At 41.0% G+C, this 20,000-nt stretch overlaps 1 protein-coding gene and 1 pseudogene across 2 annotated transcripts in view; one reads left to right on the forward strand and one right to left on the reverse strand.

The window, feature by feature from the left end:
* Positions 1-425: 425 nt before the first annotated feature.
* LOC138030312 (uncharacterized) lies at positions 426-7,437 on the forward strand (annotated as a pseudogene).
* Positions 7,438-7,960: 523 nt separating this feature from the next.
* The window catches only part of LOC138030308 (uncharacterized), a 12,393-nt gene continuing 353 nt past the window's right edge, over positions 7,961-20,000 (reverse strand). Inside the window, exons 1-3 of one of the 2 annotated variants that reach the window (XM_068878211.1) lie at positions 19,960-20,000; positions 13,254-16,112; positions 7,961-9,833 (exon numbers count right to left, since the gene is read on the reverse strand). The exon at positions 19,960-20,000 is cut by the window's right edge and continues 353 nt beyond it. In XM_068878211.1, coding sequence (XP_068734312.1) covers positions 9,578-9,833; positions 13,254-16,112; positions 19,960-20,000 — 3,156 coding nt within the window. In that variant the 3' untranslated portion in view covers positions 7,961-9,577. Of the gene's footprint in view, positions 9,834-13,253; positions 16,113-18,520; positions 18,646-19,959 lie in introns of those variants that run through there. The other variant, XM_068878212.1, reaches the window with a different exon arrangement.

Below are 20,000 nucleotides of genomic sequence, written 5' to 3' on the forward strand. Positions count from 1 at the left end.
GACGCCGTACTTCTGCCGTGCTCCTGCCGAACTCAATTCTTGAATTAGGTTCGGCACAGCAGAAGCACGACGTATGAACCGGGCATAACTTAAATAAAAAGAAAAACTTACCATTCATTTCGTTCCATCGCGGTAAGCTCGTATTATGTGATGTTCAAGTATGATGTTGAAAGATCTTTCAAGAAAAAAAAATGAGACGACCCAGTTTTCATTTGTTGTGTTGCTGCGCTTCCACACCTACATTACAATACCTCCGCGTCAAATAGCGACTAAAGCGGCAAAAAGTATGTAACAAACCATATCTTCGATACAGAAAAAGAAAAAAGACCAAACAACAAGAAAAAAGAGGCGAACATTACCACATTAACTTCATTCTAAGCTAATTGGATTTCCCTGAAGAACGCAAAACGAAGAAATACTAGACCTTGACGACAAAAGATTAAAACCACCAGGAAAACAAGGGTGTAATGGCGAGAGAAAAAAAGTGGCGAACATTACCACATTAACTTCATTCTAAGCTAATTGGATTTCCCTGAAGAACGCAAAACGATGAAATACTAGACCTTGACGACAAAAGATTAAAACCACCACGAAAACAAGGATGTAATGGCGCGCCGTTTGTAATATTTTTATTTATAAAGTATTTGCATTTCATTTTCTCATGTCAACGGTTCGCCGCGTTCTGTAAGAAAATGTAGGAAAAGGTATCTCTTCGTCTTCTTTCTTGTCTGTAACTTGTCTTTGAAACACAGCACGGGTCATAAGTTTACTGATTTGCCCTCAGATTATGTCTTCGATAGGATATAAAAGAAAAATGTTATTTTGTTACAGGGGTTGTTTGGATCTACATCGTGGTGTTTGCTGTTTCCATGACATTTGCCTATGAGTTCTCGTCATGGCAACGATTCTGGTGGTGGACTCCAGGGCAGAGTTGGCCTGAAGATGCGACCGATGTCCTAAAGAACGCCTACGGAACGTGTAAAGAAGAGAATCCTTACTGCTTCCAAAGGCTTCCTAATTGGGCCAACGAAGATCGCACTGAACTCCTTGCAGTCGACTCTGACGGAACAGTGTATCAGTGGAAGTTTGACTCGAAGAACCCAACCGCTCACGCAGTTTGGCTTGCTCTTCACGATCACAAGGAAACGGCCAGTGGAACGATTGTAAACAACAAAGCTTGGAATCCAGATACACTAGAAGGGAAGAAACCAAAAGCCACCCAAGATTCTTTTATGTACAGAGCTCAGAATGGGGTAAAGTCCTTTCTTCTGGACGACGACAATTGTGACTGTCTGTCTACTTTAAGTATGGGTCACGGCATGTGTCAGGCTAGTCACAATTCTCAGTATAGCAAAGTCAATGTGTCTGGTGTCGACAAACTGTATGATCCAGGTTGCCGAGGACCTTCTCCAGCCTATAGTCTCTCACTTTACTTTCGCACGTCGAAACAACTGACGCTTGATAACTTTGGTGGAGGCTGGCAAGCTTTTTGGTGGTATGAGAGAGGCATAAAAATTTGGTTTTATCAACGGAGTTGATAATGTAAATTTGCCACCGTACAGAGATTCTAAAAGCTGACGTTTCGAGCGTTAGCCATTCGTCAGAGCGAATCGAGGGATTATGGGTTACGTTATAGTAGAGTAGGAGCTACGCTATTGGTGGTAACATGGCAACGTGAAAAATAGGAATATATTAGTTAAATGAAAAGCGTTCGTTAATACCGTGAGGATTAAGGGTGCCGATTTGAAAGATGAATTTTTGTTCCAGATTCTTGCGGCTTTCCGTCGTACCTAGATGTAGGGAAAGGCCGCAGATAGCCATGTGTTTTTTGGAGTGGTTAGGCAGATTAAAATGGCGAGCGACTGGCTTGGATGCATCCTTGTCATTCTTCTCAACATCGCGAAGGTGTTCGCGGAATCGGTCACCTAGTCGTCTACCTGTCTCACCAATGTATAATTTATTGCATAACGTGCAGGTAATGCAATAAATGACATTTGCGGAGGTACATGTGAAACGATCGGTGATCTTAACAGATCGCTTAGGTCCCGATATCTTGCTAGTGTTAACAATGAAAAGACAAGTTTTGCATCGTGAGCGCGCGCATTTGAAAGTGCCGGGTTGCTCGTTAGTTTTGAGCGCGCTTCTAACTAAAAAGTTGCCTACGTTTTTGTCGCGTTTGAATGAAATAAGTGGAGGTTGCGAAAAGATTCTACCAGTCTCGGGATCATTTTGGAGTAATTTAAAATTACTAAGAATGATGCTTTTGACTGCGTGATTATGAGGATGGAAAGTGAGGGTGAATGGAATTCTGTCATTCTTATCTTTTTGTGACGTTTGTAGTGATGACTGTCGATCAAATTGTTGGGCGCGATGATGGCCCGCTTTGACCACAGAGACAGGATAGCCACGTTTTTCGAAGAACTGGCACATCTCCTCTGATTTGCTGGAAAAATCGGAGTCATCACTACATAGACGTCGAAGTCTAAGAAATTGAGAATAAGGGATGGAGTTCTTGACATGTGATGGATGTGACGATGAATACAACAAATAACTGTGTGAGCAGTTAGAAGAACTCGATCTCAGCAGAGCTCAGCAGAGAAGAACTCGATCAATTTATAACCTCCGTCAACTCTTTTCATCCGGCTCTTAAATATACCTGGGAAATTTCGGAAACTTCATTGGCTTTTCTAGATATCAACGTTTCTATTAGAGGCAACGTGCTATGTACTAGTGTGCACTACAAACCTACTGATTCACACAGTTATTTGTTGTATTCATCGTCACATCCATCACATGTCAAGAACTCCATCCCTTATTCTCAATTTCTTAGACTTCGACGTCTATGTAGTGATGACTCCGATTTTTCCAGCAAATCAGAGGAGATGTGCCAGTTCTTCGAAAAACGTGGCTATCCTGTCTCTGTGGTCAAAGCGGGCCATCATCGCGCCCAACAATTTGATCGACAGTCATCACTACAAACGTCACAAAAAGATAAGAATGACAGAATTCCATTCACCCTCACTTTCCATCCTCATAATCACGCAGTCAAAAGCATCATTCTTAGTAATTTTAAATTACTCCAAAATGATCCCGAGACTGGTAGAATCTTTTCGCAACCTCCACTTATTTCATTCAAACGCGACAAAAACGTAGGCAACTTTTTAGTTAGAAGCGCGCTCAAAACTAACGAGCAACCCGGCACTTTCAAATGCGCGCGCTCACGATGCAAAACTTGTCTTTTCATTGTTAACACTAGCAAGATATCGGGACCTAAGCGATCTGTTAAGATCACCGATCGTTTCACATGTACCTCCGCAAATGTCATTTATTGCATTACCTGCACGTTATGCAATAAATTATACATTGGTGAGACAGGTAGACGACTAGGTGACCGATTCCGCGAACACCTTCGCGATGTTGAGAAGAATGACAAGGATGCATCCAAGCCAGTCGCTCGCCATTTTAATCTGCCTAACCACTCCAAAAAACACATGGCTATCTGCGGCCTTTCCCTACATCTAGGTACGACGGAAAGCCGCAAGAATCTGGAACAAAAATTCATCTTTCAAATCGGCACCCTTAATCCTCACGGTATTAACGAACGCTTTTCATTTAACTAATATATTCCTATTTTTCACGTTGCCATGTTACCACCAATAGCGTAGCTCCTACTCTACTATAAAAACTACACGTAACCCATAATCCCTCGATTCGCTCTGACGAAGGGCTAACGCTCGAAACGTCAGCTTTTAGAATCTCTGTACGGTGGCAAATTTACATTATCAACTCCGTTGATAAAACCAAATTTTTGTATACTACTTCCCCACCGACGCAGCACCACAGTTTCTTTAGAAACTACCCCTTCATTCATTTGAGAGAGGCATACCCTGGCCAAAGAAAGAAACTGATGTTCTTGGAAGTCCATACGGTTCTTGCGACGCACTTGATGTTTACTGCTTCCAACGTCTTCCCAGCTGGCTGAAAGAAAATGAAACTGAGTTACTTGCCGTAGATTCTGTTGGGACAGCTTACAAATGGAACTTTACGTCCTCAAATCCTGTTTCCCATTCAGTCTGGTTCGCATTTCATGATCACATCGAAACTGTTCATAAAGCTGTCCTGAACTCGAAACCTTGGAATCCCCTTGCACTCAAAGGAAATGCTTCTTCCAGACCTCAAGACTCTTTCATGTACCGTGATCAAAACGGAGTGAAGTCTCTGTTGTTGGATGATGACAACTGTGATTGTTTTTCATCACTCAATATTGGTCACGGCATGTGTCTCGCTGGTCATTCCACGCGTTTTAGCAAAGCTAACACGTTTGGAGTTGACGCACTCTATGACAGTGGATGTCATGGCCCTGTTCGTACCATTGGACTGACACTTTACTATCGCACTCGTCGTACAGACTTGCATAGTTTTGGCGGGAAATGGAGAATGTTCTGGTGGTGGAATGCAGGCATCGAGTGGTCGGTCTGTGAAACCCAACACGCAAAGGATGTACTAGAAAAACCGTATGGAAAATGTTCTAGTACAGAGTCATTTTGTTTTCAAAGGCTTCCAGCATGGCTTGAAGAAGACTCCACGACAATGTTGGCAAAAGACTCCTCCCTGAACGTTTACAAATGGCGTTTTAACTCATCTAATCCGACCTCTAAGGCAGCGTGGAAAGCGTTCCATGATCACAAGGAAACATCGCTCGGCGCCGCTCTGAATCAACAACCTTGGAATCCCGACGTATTGCAAGGCAAACCTCCCATTGTTGATCAGGATTCCTTCAGCTATTTCAACCGAAGTGGTGTCAAATCGGTTCTACTGGATGACAACAACTGCGATTGCCTCTCCACCATTCAGCTTGGAGCAACTATCTGCAGTAATACCTTTGATCCAAATGCTCGAGGTGTGGACCTCCTCTATGATCCAGTTTGTAATCTTCCGAGCCCCGACAATGGACTCGCTCTCTACTTTCAAGTTCCTGATCAACGTTTAACATTTGAAGGATACGGATACAAGTGGACAGCTTTTTGGTGGTGGCCAAAAGACGCACAGTGGCCAACTAAAGTGACAGATGTGTTGGAGAAATCTTATGGACAATGCCAGGAATTCGATGTTTACTGTTTTGGGAGGCTTCCCACCAACGCTAATGAAGACAGAACCAAACTGCTTGCTATTGACACTGAAGGAAACGTTTACCTCTGGAGGTTCTCATCTGGAAATCCAACCGCACACGCGGCTTGGAAAGCATTCCATGACCACAAAGAAACGCCTTTCAACTCTATAAAGAACAGCAGAGCTTGGAATCCTCAAGTCTTGAGGGGAACTGCACCAAAAGTTGACCAAGACTCCTTCATGTACCGACCACAAGCAGGAGTGAAGTCTCTTCTCCTTGACGATGACAACTGTGATTGCCTTTCTTCACTAAGCTTAGGCCACGGTATGTGTTATAAGGATTTTTCGACAGGAAATGGTCCTGCGAACCGATTTGGCGTGGATGCATTGTTCGATTCTCGCTGCAACACCCCAAGTCCGAGCGTTGGTCTGACCTTGTATTTTTCCATAGCAAAACCGGTAAGAACAGGTTCTTAATATACTTAATTCGAGTAATCTAAACAAATGATTTATTGACCGAAAAGTGACTCACAAAGTACGAGCCAAGACTATCCCCTTGTTTAAAAATAATTGTTCATTTTTAATGAATACATTTTAGCTCACGCAACAACTTGCACTTTTAAATACAAACCCTATACCACCAAAATCAATCAAATCGATCGATCAATCGATTGATGGATCGATGTGGTGTGTATATCAGTAACTACGTCGTTGCTCTCGCACAGATGATGAATACAATAGCAGACCTTAAGGCGGCTGGAACCAGTTTCACCGCTTTTAGAGACCTTCTTATTGGATGGGTTATAACTACTATACTGTATCACGTAACAGCAACGTTATGAACCAACCATATGAAACGCAAATTACATTTCTTAACAAAATGCGCCCAATATCGTGACGTCATAGGTTACCATAGCATTATGAAAGCTTGCTTATATCTCAAAAATTAACTAGGTGACCCCCAATGGTAATTAGCAATTTGAGATAGAAATATCAGCAAAGTTTTAAAAACTCTTGGGAGCCAATTAAGGGCTACCTTGATTTTTTTGAAAAGTTAAGGTAGCTCTGAATTGGCCCCCAAGAATTTTTTAAAACTTTGCTGATAGACCTTATTCATAAATGGCGGTCAATTTATAATTCTTTTGTCGAAGTGCAAATTAGCCTACCAAGCCTCGATACCATACAGTGAATTGAAAAGAATTCTTGCTCTAAAATGAGGCTTGGTAGGCTAATTTGCACGTGGACAAAAGAATTATAAATGTGACCGCCATTTATGAATAAGGTCTATAGTTCTATCTCAAATTGCTAATTACTATTCTACAATAAAAAATGGGGTCACCGAGTTTATTTTTGAGATATAAGCAAGTAAAGACGAAAAATAGGGTGTTTTTGGAGAGCTTTCATGTTGCCATGGTAACCTATTACGTCATAATATTGGGCGCATTTTGTTAAGCAATAATGGATGATTCATATGGGGCTACAACATTGCTGTTACGTGATACAGTGTTGTAGTGACAACCCTTCTAATAAAAAGTCCTCCTTAAAAGTAGTGAAACTGGTTCCAGCCACCTGTGCCCCACTTTTTGACCTGAGCAATCCTTTCACTTTTAGGTAACGCATCAACTAGCGTTGTGCAAACACGGTGGAAACTGGATCGCATTCTGGTGGTGGACCGCTCATGCAATCTGGCCTGTTAAGGAGACTGACGTATTGGAATATCCCTATGGCTACTGCAACTCGTACAGCGAGTATTGCTTTGGACGGCTTCCTTCCTGGGCCAATGAAGACCTCACAGAAATGCTTGCTATCGACACTGCAGGAAACCAATACGTCTGGAAGTTCAGTTCTAGCAATGCTGTCGCACATGCGGCCTGGCTGGCTTTTCATGACCATAGTATCACGCCGGCGGGTAGGGTCGTCGGTAGCTCCGATGAATGGCAACCTGAGGTTCTTAAAGGAACTCCACCCATAAAGAAACAAACCTCGTTTATGTACCGAAAACAAAACGGTGTTAAGTCCATTTTGATGGATGATGACAACTGCGATTGCGATACCACACTGAATATTGGCCACGGTATGTGTAAAGGCGGCCACAGCACCAGCTACGGTCCTGCAAACCAGTTTGGAGTGGACGCCTTGTATGATCCATACTGTAACGTTCCTCGACCGGAAGTTGGTCTGACGCTGTATTTCCGTGTAAAGTAGTTTGCTCAAATTAAAGCTGACTCGATTTAGGCCTCCAGTTGCAAAACAAGTAACAAAATAGGTTTATTACACTTGTGAAACCTTGTAACTGGGAAAAGAACATTAAAGCACTGCTTGATGTTATATCGTTCCTCTAATCAATAGCTTTTCAACTGTACCTGATGTGTTACCCACGACAACGGTTACTACATCAAACACACCAGAACAATTTTATTGCCCTTTTTTTCAAAGCGAATACAAGTACGAAGTTGTCGTACTTGGAAGAGGTTCCATTGATTTTCCTCTGTAGCGAGATGGAAAGGAAACCTCTGCTCGGATCTCCTCGATGTTCTGTGACGCATGGGTGAGGCTAAATGGCGTGGGTGAGTGGGTCGTGGGTCGTAGGTGGTGGGTTAGGTTTGTTTGAAGATAAAAAAAAAGATATATATTAGCTCCCTCAGTGCTCGGTCCAATTACAATTACCCGCTCACGAATTATTATCCCCGAACACCTTTTATGGAACTTTGAACAAAGGAAAACTGTCTCCCATTAACTATAAACATTTTTCGTTCTGGTCCGGCAAACAATTTCGGTAAACTTTACCGAAAGTGTTCGAAAGTATATGCTTAACATTGGCGTGCGCGTTTGCCGAGAATGAATGCATTAATTAAAAACGAGAAAACTTTATTGAACTCGCTTGTTTGTTCTGGAACTCACGCTAATGGAATAACGGAACTCACGTTACCCAAAAACTTCGATATAACGATCTACTGCTTTTTGTCAGCATTTCAAGTAAAAGAAAAGAACAACTGATCAACTTTTGCGAAACACGAAAAAGCTGTGTCATGGCTGCAACCGAACTTTTGAGTCATTTTCTAGCAAACATCTCATGGGATTTTTGTGTTCATGTTTGGTCATGACTTATTGATTTCACGAAAGCTAAGGATCAGCCGTCATGCATCAGCCTCGTAGCGACCGTAAAATAAAAAAAATAAAATATAATCACTTTGTTTCAGAGTAGCTAGTAGCTAATATCTCCGAGCATTGAACATATACAATTGTTAAGAATCCCAACTGGCGGGAGGCAAACCAGTTGGCTATTTTACAAGTGCGCCAGGAAATTGAACCAGGGACTACCTGAAACAAATAAATAATAAAACGTGAACCACTGACAGAATGTTAACGTAACATCTTTGGCATAATCCCTTCAGAGTCACTCGGTGTACACGCTAGAAAGAGATCACGGACAAAACCGCTTTAAGCGAGAGGGCATTTGAAACAGCATATAAGTATGTATACATGGCGTGTATACGTATACATGGAGGATCTCCGACCCACGACCCACCCACCCACGCCGATTAGACACTCGTGACATATGTGTGACATGACGTCAAAGGCACGTCACTTCCATTCTTCTGCCATTGGGCATGCGTCAAAATTCAAACTGGATTTAAAGGGTTTTAAACCGGTTAAGAGTTGAATTATTCGTCCAAAGTTCTGGACGGCATCGAGAGATATCCGTGTAGAGGAAATCAAGTAAACCTCCAAAGCAGGGTAGTGCAAAATGGTTTTAAAAAGGAAAACTAATTATCACTGAAATAAATTCACACTTGGAACAACTTCAAAAGGAGGATGAGGAGAATTCGGAAATGGGATATCAAATCCAGACATTTTAACCGTTATTACCATAATTTACTCAAAATGACACGGCAAACACTGAAACGTTGAAACCCCAGTGAAAAACCACTGGAAACATAGGAATTGCGAAAACTGGAAGCCTAGTTAATGTGCATTATGGCTATCTTTTGCACCCTCACCCTAAGGGCGCGTTCGATTGACCCTATTCCGGAATAAGAATACGCGGAGTGATGATTAAAACGGTATGTTTGGCGCGTTTCGAAGCAGCAAGGATAATAAAAATATGTTTAAAATAGTATTTTAGCGGATGTTTGAAAATTTTTATATGAATCTCCGTAAAAACGAAGGATTTCTAACTTATATTCCATGTATTCTTATTCCGGAATACGGTCAATCGAACGCACACTAAATTACGTAAAGCAGAGTCTTTTTGCCGATTCTGTCTGTCAACACCGAAAATAACGACCTCTGCCCAGCTTCAAAATACGAGTAGTCACAGTCAAGATCCATGATTTTTTATAACCGAAGGAAATTACTTTTTCCTACTTTGTGCGCCCGCGCATAAGTAGACCATCACTCTCGCGGCTTCTTGGGACAGAAATATACGAATGATGGGCAACAACCACATTGTGCATGCGCTGACAAGTCATACGTGAGTTCCGTTTTCCACATCGATCTCCCCAGTCGCGCGCAGCCTATCGTAAAGTTCGTCCCAGGCCGACGCGCTGCTAGTCATTTCAGAGGAAGTCCCAGTGCTTATCAGGCTATTCCTACTTGCTGTGTTTTTCTTTTTCGATGCATTCCTCTCTTTAGAGTGTTCACTCAGCCATTCGTCGAGATCCCCCACTGTTTTAATTCCTTTCATGCTCGACGATGCAGATCTGTCTCCTTCCTTCTCACTTCTGACAAAGAACCAACCAGAAGAATTAAAACAGTTGGAGCTACTATATTACTGGTTCGCGGGTCTACTGTCAAAGACACATGTTAATACGTGGCAAGCAAATCTACGCAACGGGAAAAGTGTTCCCACCACTACGGCATCCACGCTACCCACAAGAATACACCATGGGATCCCCGCTCCCCACAAGAATACACCAAGGGATCCCCGCTTCCCAGAAGAATACACCTAGGGATATCCCAGTTGGTCACCTATTCAGGTATTAATCCGGCGAATAAGGACTTCACTAAAGTGAATAGAAAGGAAACCGGTGTCTTCTGGTGGTTTGGAATCTCGCCACGTAAGCTTTTGTCAAACTTATACTTAATCGTCCTGTTTCATCGCCCAGTGTATCATATTATAAAAACAAATGGTTCAAACTTCTGCGTGCATTGACTTGCACGTGATCAGGACATGCGTCTTGAAAGCGCGGCAAATTTGTGAGCGCGTCCAACGCGACTTTCAATCAAATTCGGAAGTCTGAGTAACTTTCAAGGTTTTTTCAAGTCATGGCCGCCACAAAACGCTTTCAAGTACGAAGTGAGGAAAAAATACAGCAACTGATGGGAGAAAAAAGTTTAAACTATTGAAGGTAATTGTTACTCATTTGTATTTGAGATATTTGATCTACAAACTAGTGGGGATTATTCTCGTATTTAGTTTGGTTCATTTTCAGTTGTGGGGCATAAAAAAGCTTCGCCTCGGGAACATTGAGGGTCTCGGGGAAACAAAACTCACTGTTCTCTTCCCTTGGGACCAGTCATTAAGTGCTCATTAACGTCTGGCAAATTGTTACCCAGTCAACTTTACTTTCTCTACTTTCGTCTACACTTTTTTTTTGCTTTTACTGCAAATTTGGACTGCGTGTAAAAGGAAAAGGAAAACGAAGCACTAATTGGGGACACTGTAAACTGAAATCAACAATTAACGCAAATCGAATCAAACGTTGGTTTTTGTACCCGGAGAAAAAGCTCTCGATGCAGAGTAGAGAACCAACAAACTCAACTCACATATGGCGCCGAGTCCAGGAATCGAACCCTGGTCACATTGGTGGAAGGCGAGAGCTCTCTGCACCACAGGGAAGGCGTAATATGGTGTAATATTTAGACTAAATTTATAGTATGTCGATATGAGTGCGTCAAAGAAAGGCACAAAAACCTCCTTCAAAAAAGCACTTTACAAATATTATCTTGTTCAGTATTAGTCTGTCTTGATCGCATTTTGTTAGTGTGTGTGTGTCTTGCGTGCGTGGTGTGAGTACTTTGAGTTGTTCCGTGACGTGTGTTACTAGGGAGTTTTAGCAAAGAGGACGGGTACGGCCACGGCAACGTCACAAAGCAAGAATATTATTGGTTGAAAAAGGAAAAATGCTCGTGCTGCACGTGCAACACGAATTTCCGTGCATTCCTTTGCCGTACTCCACAAAACAACAACGTGAAATCACCAAATTTTAGGTTTTGACGACAACGTGAGCATATAACAATGAAAAGCTCATTTTCAGTTTTGACTTTAATTAAAACCGTTCGTACCGGAACAGGATAGTTCGCCTGTATTATACAATGTAAACAAGACGGATTAATGGCGAAATACTTGCGATAGCGCTAAGTTATATTTTGGACTGACGTTTTCGTTGCTGTAGCCGTCGTCTTTGCTAAAACTCCCTATTTTATATTAAAGAGCTACTGTTGAATTATTCGTATTTCAAGGGCCCTAATTAGTCTCATGATGTTTCTTTCTCCATTCTATATTCTTTTCTCGTCTGGAACAAACTATCATAGTTCATCATAACTCAGGAACCGCAGGTTAAAGCATTAAGAACCAATTTTTAAATTGTCATTGGCCGTATTTATACCAGAGGACGTCTGAGACGTCCAGACGCATTAAACGTCTGGCCGTAAGTGCGACTAATATAAATACGGGACGCACTTAACTTCGACGGCTAGAAATCAAATTCACAATTTTCTTCAAAAGATACTGAGATTTAATCACCAAAGAGACCGTGTGCACTTCATTGCTAAGTGCGTCCCAGTTTAGTGCGTCTCGTCTTTATACTAGACGGCTTAGACGTCTCAGACGCACTTAACTTGAGAAGTTTAATTCGTCTGACGTTTAATGCGTCCACCTTACTTCCCGTATTTATACTAGTCGTCTAAGATGTCTTAGACGTCCTCTAGTCTAAATACGGTCATTCAGCAATGTCAACAGTTCATGAGTTTATCAACTAATGGACCAAAGCTAGTGCGAATGCATTTGGGCAGCTTGCGTGCAAAGGAGGGAGAAAGAAAGGCGATATTTTTCTATTTTCTGGGGCGCTTGTGCACGAAAGTCGTGTTAAGGGGAAGCGGGGATGGCGCAGTGGTGAGAGCACGCGACTCCCACCGAAGTTTCTCAGGTTCCGGCGATTCCTAGACTTGCTGGCAACATGTGAATTGAGTTTGTTGGTTCCCTACTCTGCTTCGAGAGGTTTTTCTCCGAGTATTCCAGTTTTCCCCTCCTCAAAAACCAACCTACGATTTGATATGAGTTGATTTGATTTGATTTCATTTCTGTAGTGTCCCCTGTTAGAGACTCAGCCCTGGATACAGTAGACACTTAAATGAAGTTTATTATTGACCGATTTCAAAAATGGCCGCCAACAAATTATTCTTTTGTCTTTGTGTTAATTAGCCTAACTAGCCTCGGTCACATGCGTAAAATTAAAAGAATTTGGGCTGTTAAACGAGGCTAGGTAGGCTAATTAACACAAAGACAAAAGAATAATTTGTTGGCGGCCATTCTTGCATTCGGTCAATAACAATGTTAATTTAATTTTCAAGCTTCAACACCGGTACTGTTTCCTCAAATTCAGCCTGTGTGTTGTTCTGATAATTAGCAAACCTGAATTGAACAAACGAAAATGATAACGAAAAAAATTAAACGTGAACTTGCCATTTAAGTTTTTCAACGTTTCTGTTCATGTCGCGTTTTAGATCTTTAAGGGCCTCCACAGCCGAGGCAAGTTATCAATAACTTGTTGTCGAAAACAAAATTTTAGTATCGATGAAAAAATATCAGCGGCGAGTGTGAATCAAGTTATCAACTACAAATAGAGAAAAATCAAGCAACCGAAATTAAAGTAGTACTCCTTTTCAAAAGGAAAACTGTTTTAGTTGTCGATGACAAACACGGCCGTTTTGTTATCGACAACTCCTTCCTCCCGTGCGTGTGCAAATTATCAATTATTTTTTTTCGGAAGTGAAGATTTGACGCAATTCCCAACATTAACAGTTGTCAATTCAATTAAGATGTCGACTGGAAAAAGTCGTCGACAACAACGTCTGTGGAAGCCGTTCCTCGCTAATAAGATGTTCTCTCTCTGTATGGAAAGCAAACAAAAGACACTTACCGATTGTTCAAATTATGGGACATATTAACGTGATTTGAATTGACAAAAGGACTTTGGCATGTGCAGCTCGATAACGCTTCCTGTAGCTCGTGCACTCTTCGCCGATATCTGTCCTCCAATTTCTGATAAGCATTAGCGACTTTTCTTTGCTCTTCGTACTTTTGTTTCAGCTCTCTTTTCTCCGCTTCGTATTTCGCGATCAATTCTTTATTCTCGGCTTTTAACTTTTCTATACATTTAACGTAGTACTCCTCCGTGTTCTGCCGATTGAGACCTCTTGGTTCGGTCTTCGTGTCCACGTCGTGAATCATCGTCTGTTCGAATAGCTCTAACGCTTTGCTCGCACCTACACGATTGCGCTCGGGTTTGTCAATGTGTTTTTGCTGTCCAGAGATGTTACCTGAGGTATCACTTGAATGTATTTCGGGAGAAGCCGGGTCGGGTGGATACAAATTCCATAAAGCAAGTCTGGTTTCATACATTTCTCTCGCCGACTGTGACCTTGAAAGCGGAGAGCTGTCCGTGAAGTTGTCTTTACTAAGACTGCTTCTTGACGATTCATCAATGGCTGGATTAACTGGAGACACCTGGGCTACTGGCACTGCTTTTGAAATGACGTAGGGCTTCGGGGGGTTGTATGTTCGGTTTGACACTGGAACGCTCCATGTTCGAACCTCCGGTTTATGAAAAACAGAGTTTGATGACTGGGTACTGATGGATTCAACTGGTTTTACAGGTTGGTCAGAAGATGCAATGCCATTCCTACTGAACGCATCACTCCTTGGAAGCTCATCATTACGTTTTGAGGGACGCTCTCGGTCATGATCGGACTCCGGCCGAGGTTGTGCGATTCGTTCCGATCGTACGAAAGTTAATGAATTGCTATCGCGTTCAAATACGTCATCGCTGAGGCCATCCTCTTGAAAGGCCTTTCTCGTGACCACTTCTGCGTGAAAATCATACTCTTTCCGATGGTTTAACATGTCAACAGTCTCCCTATGTTCAATACCATGATCATCTCCCTCTCCCTCAGCCAAACTATAACATGCATGACTCACAACTACAGTTTCCTCTTTTACAACCTGACGAGTTGGTGTCTCCTCAGCCTTAGCGCTTACAATCCCGATTGCCGTGTGCCGCTTCGGCTTTTGTTCGGCCTTCTCCTTGGTAACACGATCGATTTGCTGACGGAAACCGACGACGCCAATGGTACGATGCCTCTTGGATTTGATGGGAACTTTTTCCCGCACTTCCGAGGTTGCAGTATCCTTTTTGGTGACCTCAACTACTTTTATAGGAGCTCTCTCGACAGATTTTAAATTTGTGAGTTCAAACAGCGTAGAAACTGGTCCACCGGTATCAGCAACATTGCTCATCACTCCGGGTGGTTTGTGGCTAGTTTGACTGGATCCACCCCACCCTACATCCTCTTGAAGATCGCAAGGCGATGTCTGCGGACTTTGTGGATTCCTCACCTTGACTTCGCTCGGGGGGCGTTTAAGGTAGATCTGCGCGTGCGCCGTTGCTTTAGCACTCTGTGCATGTTTGGCAATTTTATTTTCGTGTATCTTAATGAGTTCCTGAAGACTCAACCGATGCGATGCGACAACATCAGGATCTGGGTTTCCGTCAACAGTTTTCAATTGTTCCTGTGCGTCTAATTTGTATTTAATGTCAGATGATCTCAACTGAACGTCAGCTTCACTTCTGCTCACATTTGCCTCGAATTTTGTTTCAACAACTGATAAATCCTCTACAATAGTTTGAGGGTAGGGTGGTTTTGGAGGTGCGCAGTCACAATCGTCCCCTTCCTCCCCTCCCACAGTATGATCTGTTGGACTATGTACATAAGCTGACTTTGACCACGTTTGGGCTTTTGCTCTCTTGCGATCTCGCGCGTTCATTTCGTAAAATTCATGAAACGATTCAGAGAAGAAATCTTGATTATCCCCGTTGAATCTTTTCGCTAAATCTTTTACAGAATGGCTTGTTTCTTCGTTCTTTAGTTCACGAGTCCTCTCATTTCGACTCGATTGTGGGTGTGAAGAGGACACTTGAGTATGTGCTACATTCTTGAAAACCTGAGTTGTGGAATTTGTGACGCTGTGATTATGAGTTCGGTTTGCAGCAACTGAAGTGGTGTGGTGACTGGAAGAGCAAGGAGTTGCCTGGACATAAACATGATTTCGTGACCAGTGTGGCTGGGCCTGAACACGAATTCTTGAAGTCTGATTGGCTTGTGTTTCCGAGATAAGCGTCAGGTTTCCGGTCGAGGAATCCTCGGAAATCTCCGGCGGATTATTCAGGAAAACAGCTTTGTGCGCAGTTTGCCCGTGACCTTTATCAGAAGAGCTAGAAAATACAGTCCCAGACCTCCACTGTCCCTTTACCGCGTGGTGGGTTAGAGAGTTGGTGGACTGTTGCCAAGAGGCGCTGGATGAGCTTAAACTTGATTGACTGTATCGTCTGAGTACTAAGGAACCATAAGGTGACCTTCCGGTCATATCATAAGCAGAATACACTCCATGATGATCCTCACCTTCATCTGCTGATGAACCAACATGTGAGCTGTAGCTTGATGACAGCGACCTCGAGGACTCAAAGTGTCGATGCCTTCTGTCTCTGAAGGCATTGCCCCTAAGAAATTCATTGCCATGATCAAAGCTGTTTTTCTCTTTATCACGATCCATGGAAATTTCATGGATACTTTGAGGTCTGTCTTTGTGTTTTCTGTCTGTGACTTGTGAACCATACCAACTCTGTGGACGCATTTGTTTTGTATTTTCTCTGGATTCTGGCTTTCTGTGGAATTCAGGACTGCCTTCCCTGCTATCATAGAACGGTACTCCTCTCACAAGTCTAGTGGCAAGATAAGAGCAATTACATTACATTTTTTTTTCACACGTTTTTCCAAATTATCAATAGCCTGCATGCCGCTGACTATGAAGAAATGGAGCAGGGTATGTGTGGTTGTGTGTTTGAAGGGATGGGACACTTCACTAATCCTCTCCAACACACAACTCCCACTCTATCACTTTAGTGCCTGTCACTTAGGCTCTGATGAAGGGCTAACTTAAGCTAAAAATGTCACCTTTCAAATTCTCTACAGTGGTCAATAATTATTTACCGTATCAAGTTAGTTGTCCTATTGCCTGTCTCCTAGCAACTAGTTTCCACAATACACCTTAAACATCCATAGTTTCATTAATTTTGATTATATATAGTTTGCACGATAACAAAGCCATAACAGCTACAATAATTAGCGACAAAAATAGTTGAGACACTGAACTGGGAAAACAACAGTTGGGGAAAAATCAACTTAATGTTACATTTTCCTCTTGCAGTCCCCCCTCTTCCCCCTCCTCCCCACTTCAATGTTGGTAACGGAAAAAGGAAGAGTTGGCGATAAGAAAACAACATTGTTTTGGGGGGGAGGGGGTTAAATGGAAAGACTTTGGGGGAGGGATTTGTCCAAGATTCCTTAAAAGGGAAAGTGTTTCAACCCTTTTGGCGCTTATTGTAGCTACAAGAACATTTTACACACATTGAATCTGATTAGATATAAAGCACCAGTTTGACATGCTAAAATTAACAAAAATTCATGCACAAATAAACTTATTTCATCAAGTTCATCTTGAAATGCACGGACACAGTTCACTGAGGTCTTTAGGGACTCCTTCATGTTTTCAAGAATGCTCTAATTAATTGAGAAGCATATCTTATGACCCTGAAATATCAGCTTTCATCCCTAGTATTTACAGTGCATTCGTGTATGTATGTCGAAGACTTAAGGACGGTGCCTAGTATTGTAATTGCGCATACGTTCTGCATATCTCGAGATACTCGGATTTCCTATGGCTGATGCTTATTAATACAGGGATATTTTTGTGCGGTTCAAAACTACATGTATGCGGAGAAAGCAGAACTTAGCAAGTGATCTTGGTATCCAAAAAGAAAATTGGGGGTAACCACGCATTTTTCAGAGATAATTAAGCTTCAATTTGGAAAATAATAGACCCAACGCATAAATAGCGGCCAAAAATGTATTCTTTTGTTTATGTGCTGATTAGACTCACTAGCCTCGCTCTCAAGCAACATTTCTTTTGTATTTTGTCCATGCAAACGAGGCTAGTGAATCTAGTTAGCACATAAACAAAAGAACATTTTTTTGCCCGCCATTTATGCATTCGGTCTATGCCATACATTGCTTTGTATTTTAAAGCTTTTTACAAACATTGTTGATTAATTATCTTCGAAAAATGTGTGGTTACCTGCAATTTTCTTTTTGAATTTCAATAACACTTGTGAAGATCTGCTTTTCCTGCATATAAAGTAACCCACGCAAACATAACTTGGAATTAGTAGGCACCGTCCTAAATATGAATTTGTCAGTCAATAAAGATAATTGAACTTAGGTTATCTAGGATCAATGCCAATTACTATTTGTGTTCAACAAGCATAAAGTCTCTGGTCAACTGAAAAAAAGAAATACATCAACAAAATAGCAACTGTTTCAATAAAGATGAAGTTAGGGCTTGGTTTCAATAGAATTAAACCAACTTTTGTCACCTTCAAAATGAATCTTAATTAGGTTTGAGATCATAATAACTATGTCTTTACTTACTTCAATATTTAAGGGAAAAAGTAGCTGAATAAAGCTTTAATACTAAATGCAGTGTATTTAGCTTTATAAAACTCACTAACAATTTATGATGGGAAAACAAAAGAAATGTTTTATTAATCAATATCTACATGTATATCTTATACAGATTTCTCTTAATTTACATAAACGTTTCTTTTGATTTTCCCTATTAAAATGTCTTGAATTGCACAATGAGTCATTAACACTTTAAAAATGCTGATGTTTAATAAGTCATATACAATATGAATTGCAAGTAAGATCTGTATCACATTTACAAACTCTCAGCTTTGCCTTGAGTTTTGTAAATGTGATACAGATCTGCCACTCATATTGTATACATGTATATTACTTACTCAACTCCAAAGGTAATGGTGCCTGTTTATCTGATATGTACAAATTTCTCCTGGTTTACTGCTTACATAATGTTTCAAGTTTTCAATATTTTTTCCTTTAAATACCTTAGGCAACAAAAATGTCAGTTAACTTGTACACTGAATGCTAATGATGATGAATGAGTAGCTTACAATATTCAAGTCAGTGTTGTCTAAGATCTTTTTTTACTCTTAGCTTCATTTCAAGTAATGTTTGTAAATGAAGTAATTCTCATATTGCAAAGTATACTTACCCTAACAGATGGGCCATTTTGTATCACAATGAGTAAAACGAAGAAAGGAAGCTACAGCTAAATTAAAATCATGCTCATGCTAAGTAACTAAAGTTTTGTACCTAAAAGCTAGTGCCAAAACATGACTCTGGAAATTCTTTAGGGGGATAAATGTACCTTAAAATCCAATTTCAACCATAAGAGTGAGATCCAATTGCATAATAGATAGAATAAACTTCAGAATTTAGGAAATGCCTTTGCTATAAACGGATTAAAATGTATAATCATAGTGATTGAATTTCCAGATGAAAATAATAATTAGGGTACTGTTCTTCTTTTAAACATCAAATGAACTTTACAACTTTTATGCACATTGTTAACAACATTGTTGTTGCAAGCTTGAGCATGTTGTGCTATTTGTTTGTTGATTCATAAACAATGCATTGTTCACTGTCCCTAAAAGGAGTGATTACACAAGCTTGGTATTTTTAGAGGAAGTTAATTGACTAGACGACAAGTGTCTTTAGTCTTGATATATCCAGGGAAATAACTTTAATGGGGCAGCATAACATAACCATTAAAGCTGGGTTAATTCAACAGCAAGCAACTTCAAAGCTAATGAAATTTGTGTGTAAGAGGCTCAAATATAGTTATGGGGTAATTGTGTGGTGAGGGACTATTAGCCTGCCGTAAAATTTGGACATCAAATTTTGAATAAGATTGGTTATGCTATCATGTTTTGTTCTCTGTTTGTTGAATCATAAATACTAAGTCAATTAGCCATTGTGGTTAAAAAGTATTGTATTTTAAGTGCAGGTTCGATGACGAGACATCAAGGGTTTCAAGGAGTGATATACGATTCTTTGGGGGAGCTAGCTAAGATAAAATCTACGCAACTGCACAACAAAGTCGGCAAAGACAAGTTCTTTGATGGCTAGAAACGAGAGGGTCAAGACCCTGTGTCTCTAAGGTGATTTTGTGGCGACGAAAAAAACCTTCATTGTATAAATACCGTCAGAATGATTCACAACGTCACGAAGACGATACATGCAATGTACTTGTCGATTCACCGAATGATAGAAATCTTTTCGGAAATAATGTTGAAAAGTCTGTTTTGAGTGAATGGTCGTTGCCCAAAATAAATTAGCTACGGTTGTATATTAGCATTTAACAGTTTCTAATGTAAGCTTATGTACGTTCCGCTGACAACAGCTGGACATCTTAATTAATTTAGGTAAGCTTAATTAACAACAAGCTACAGCAGAGGTTTCTGTCCCTGACTCTTTGGAGATAAGAAACCCGATAAGACGACAGGCATAAAAACTATTGATAGCACAATTATTGAATTGATAATTACTGTTGATTTAGGAAACAAAATTAGTATCTGTGTTGTTAATGCATGATCGAGTTTATGGCTAGCTATAAATAGCTTGCCAAATGAAAGAAAAACTTGTTCTTACCCATTTTCGTGGAGTTCTTGGTGATTTCCTTTTTCCATGTG

The sequence above is a fragment of the Montipora capricornis genome, chromosome 13 (genome assembly GCF_036669925.1).
Source record: "Montipora capricornis isolate CH-2021 chromosome 13, ASM3666992v2, whole genome shotgun sequence".
Taxonomy (NCBI): Eukaryota; Metazoa; Cnidaria; class Anthozoa; order Scleractinia; family Acroporidae; genus Montipora; species Montipora capricornis.